This window comes from Helianthus annuus, chromosome 17, assembly GCF_002127325.2.
Source record: "Helianthus annuus cultivar XRQ/B chromosome 17, HanXRQr2.0-SUNRISE, whole genome shotgun sequence".
Taxonomy (NCBI): Eukaryota; Viridiplantae; Streptophyta; class Magnoliopsida; order Asterales; family Asteraceae; genus Helianthus; species Helianthus annuus.
In genome coordinates this window covers 83,720,627-83,724,147 of record NC_035449.2, presented here as the reverse complement: position 1 = coordinate 83,724,147, position 3,521 = coordinate 83,720,627, and the positions used below count along the sequence as shown (strand labels likewise).

The 3,521-nt window shown below is 38.3% G+C and overlaps 1 protein-coding gene across 1 annotated transcript; it reads left to right on the top strand.

The window, feature by feature from the left end:
* The first annotated feature begins 1,588 nt into the window (after positions 1-1,588).
* On the top strand, positions 1,589-3,119 carry LOC110923550 (malonyl-coenzyme A:anthocyanin 3-O-glucoside-6''-O-malonyltransferase). Its single transcript, XM_022167622.2, has one exon. The coding sequence runs from the start codon at positions 1,589-1,591 to the stop codon at positions 2,969-2,971; it is 1,383 nt and encodes a 460-aa protein (XP_022023314.1). The 3' UTR covers positions 2,972-3,119.
* Positions 3,120-3,521: the final 402 nt, after the last annotated feature.

The following is a 3,521-nucleotide window of genomic DNA, read 5'->3' as shown; positions in this document are numbered from 1 at the left end:
TTCTTACCGGTAATGACACTACCTTCATCCAGTCCTTTGTGAAACAACTTCACAATGAGTTCTCCATCAAAGATTTGGGAGCTTTGGGTTATTTTTTGGGACTTGAGGTCACTCACAACAACAAGGGCATCTTCTTAAGTCAAGCTAAGTATGCTTATGATATTTTAGCTAAGGCAGGTCTCTTGGATGCTAAACCGGTTGCTACTCCTTTGTCCACCATGGACACGTTTCACTCACAAGGTGAACCATTTCACGACCCTACGTTTTATCGCTCGTTGGTTGGTGCACTTCAGTATTTGACTATCACTAGACCGGATCTTTCCTATGCGGTAAATCAAGCTAGTCAACATCTTCAATCTCCAACTACATCTCACTTTCAATCGGTAAAACGGATTCTTCGGTATGTTAAAGGCACCCTTGCGTTTGGTTTGACATTTTCCAAACCCACTACCACCACTTTGATTGGTTATTCAGACACAGATTGGGCTCGTTGCATTGAAACGCGTCGCTCCACCTATGGCGACTCTATCTATCTCGGTGGTAATCTAGTTTCCTGGAGTGCCAATAAACAACCTACAGTATCACGGTCCAGTTGTGAATCAGAATATCGGGCAATGGCGAACACCGCTGCGGAGATTATTGGGCTTACTCACCTACTTCGTGAACTACATGCCCTGCCTATGGACCAACCTACTCTCCTATGTGACAACATAAGTGCCATCTTTCTCGGTCAGAATCCGGTATCCCACAAAAGGGCGAAGCACATTGATATAGATTACCACTTCATTCGTGAATTGGTCTCCTCAGGACGTCTTTACACTAAGTTTGTTCCATCCAATCTCCAGGTGGCAGATATTTTTACCAAGAGCCTCTCTTGGCCACTATTTGAAAAGTTTCGCACCTTACAACGTGTCGGTCCCCCACCTGTTCGATTTACGGGGGGTAATCGCATAACATAAATTAAGGAAATCAATATCCTTAATTTATTCTAGTACATAATTTGTATTTACTGTGTATAATTTGTTTATATATTTAGATGGTCTATTTTGTGTATATATTATAACCACTCGTATCAATGAAATGATCTTGACCACTATTTCCCTTCACAGTGTTAGTGTCATGTAGTGAAATAACAAAAAAATAAATAAACAAGAGAGTATCCAAGACAAAACTGTAACAAAAAATAAACAGATGGATTGATGGACTAAAATCAATATTCTCGGCTAAACACAAACACCAAAACTGTACACAATTCTGTTAAATTTAGTTTTTGAATGGCTTCTGTTAAATTTATTATATATTTTAAATTTAATTCATTTTTATAACGTTATTTTTTAATCAACTTGACCACTAAACTGCTATGACAGCGTTATTAGAATATTACTCACGAGTCACGACAAAGGCTACGACTTTTTAAAACGTTGACATATGAATAAACCAACACGGAAGACTTGGATTTAAAAATGAAAAAGAACATTTGTAATAAATTTTGAAAAAGTAAAAAACAAATAGAAATGGCAACTTGGAGACCATATTCCTTTATAAGTACCATAAATTTTGGACCTTTTAGAAAGGAGAACAAGAGATCATGGCTTCCTTTCAGCACTTGACTGTTCTTGAAGAGTCCCAAGTATCCCCACCAGTTGCAACCGTAGGTGATAGGTTGTTGTCACTGACTTTCTTCGACTTCATGTGGCTAAGGTTACCTCCTATTCACCTTCTATTCTTTTATGAACTCTCCAACATCACACAAACTCAATTCACTGAAACAATTAGTCCAAATCTAAAGCACTCCTTATCAATCACCCTTCAACATTTTTTCCCTTTCGCTGGTAAATTGTTCGTATATCCTACTTCTACTCAAAAGCCCGAAATCCGTTATGTTGAAGGTGATTCTGTCACAGTTACTTTCACAGGATGTAATCTTGATTTCAACGAACTAACTGGAAACCATCCTCGTGACTGTGAGATGTTTTACAATCTAGTACCTCTATTGGGCCAGGCTGATAAAACTTCTGATTCCACAAAGATCCCGGTGTTCTCCGTTCAAGTGACACTTTTTCCAAACTCTGGAATCTCTATTGGAATGACTAATCACCATTGCTTGTGTGATGCTAGCATGAATATTCTTTTCTTGAAGGCCTGGACATCGATTGCTCGATTTGGTTCCGACAAGTCTCTTCTAGCTAATGGAACTTTGCCATTTTATGGTAGAGTGATCAAAAACGCTAAATTAGATGAAAATTATCTGAAGTTTGCGAATCTTGAGAGTTTTAAAGAAGAGTATCAACCTTCGAAACTATATGGACCAACTGATAAAGTTCGAGCCACTTTTATCTTGCCTTGGTTAGTGCTAAATAGGATGAAAACTTTGGTTTCAACCCAATTACCAACATTAGCATATGTATCATCTTTTACGGTGGCATGTGCTTATATCTGGAGTTGCATAGCAAACACATGCAAGGAGGAGCTGCAAGTATTTCGTTTCCTCATAGATTGTAGGGCACGTATGAATCCCGCAATCCCTGCTGCCTACTTTGGTAACTGTGTAATTGGAGGGTGTAAGGCTACTGAAAACACCACACTGTTAACCGGAAGAGAAGGGTTCGTGACTGCTGCAAAGTTACTTGGAGAAAGTGTACATAGGATGTTGACCGATAAAGATGGTGTTGTTAAAGAGATAGAGTCATTCGAGGACTTATCTTCCAATAGGATTCCAACAACAATCATTGGGGTTTCTGGAACACAAAAGATCAAGTTTTATGACACTGATTTTGGGTGGGGCAAGCCCAAAAAGTTCGAAATAGTTTCTATTGATTATAATGGATCGATATCCATGACAGCCTGTAGAGAAAATGATCAAGATATGGAGATTGGTGTTTGCCTTCCAACAACTGAGATGGAATCTTTGATTCGTATCTTTGAAAAAGGATTAGAAGCATATATCGATTTTGAGTGTCGTCGTTTGTGAATACTATAACTTCAACTTGCTTATCTCTCCATTTCTTGTTTCTTTTCAATGAGTGACTTGGGCCTTTGGTAATTGTGTAATATCTCAATATATGATTATATGGTTTTTGTTTTAAGTTTATGTATGTCATCACTATTAACTTTGGATAGTGGTATATTAAACTACTGCAATTTGGATTTAGACCACCATCACCACCCTCGTTTCTCTCTCTACTCCTCCCTAAAGACACTGACCACCACCTTTCTCCATCGTCACAACCTCGTTTCTCTCTCTACTATCTCCTTAAAAACACTCGCCATCACTTTTTACTGTGAGCGCAGGATCGATTCATCGAAGAACACAAGATCTGCGTTTAATCTGGTTTAACGTGCGGAATCCGTTAAACCGAACCGTAATCGTAAATATAAACTCTAAAGCTTTTATTACGATCCTGACGATAATCGGACAGAGTTTCGACGTACAGGATACAAATTCACCTAATCTTATGCTTGATCCGTTTGAAGAACTTGATCTTGCACTACAAAAAAAATGTCATTTAATGACATACAAA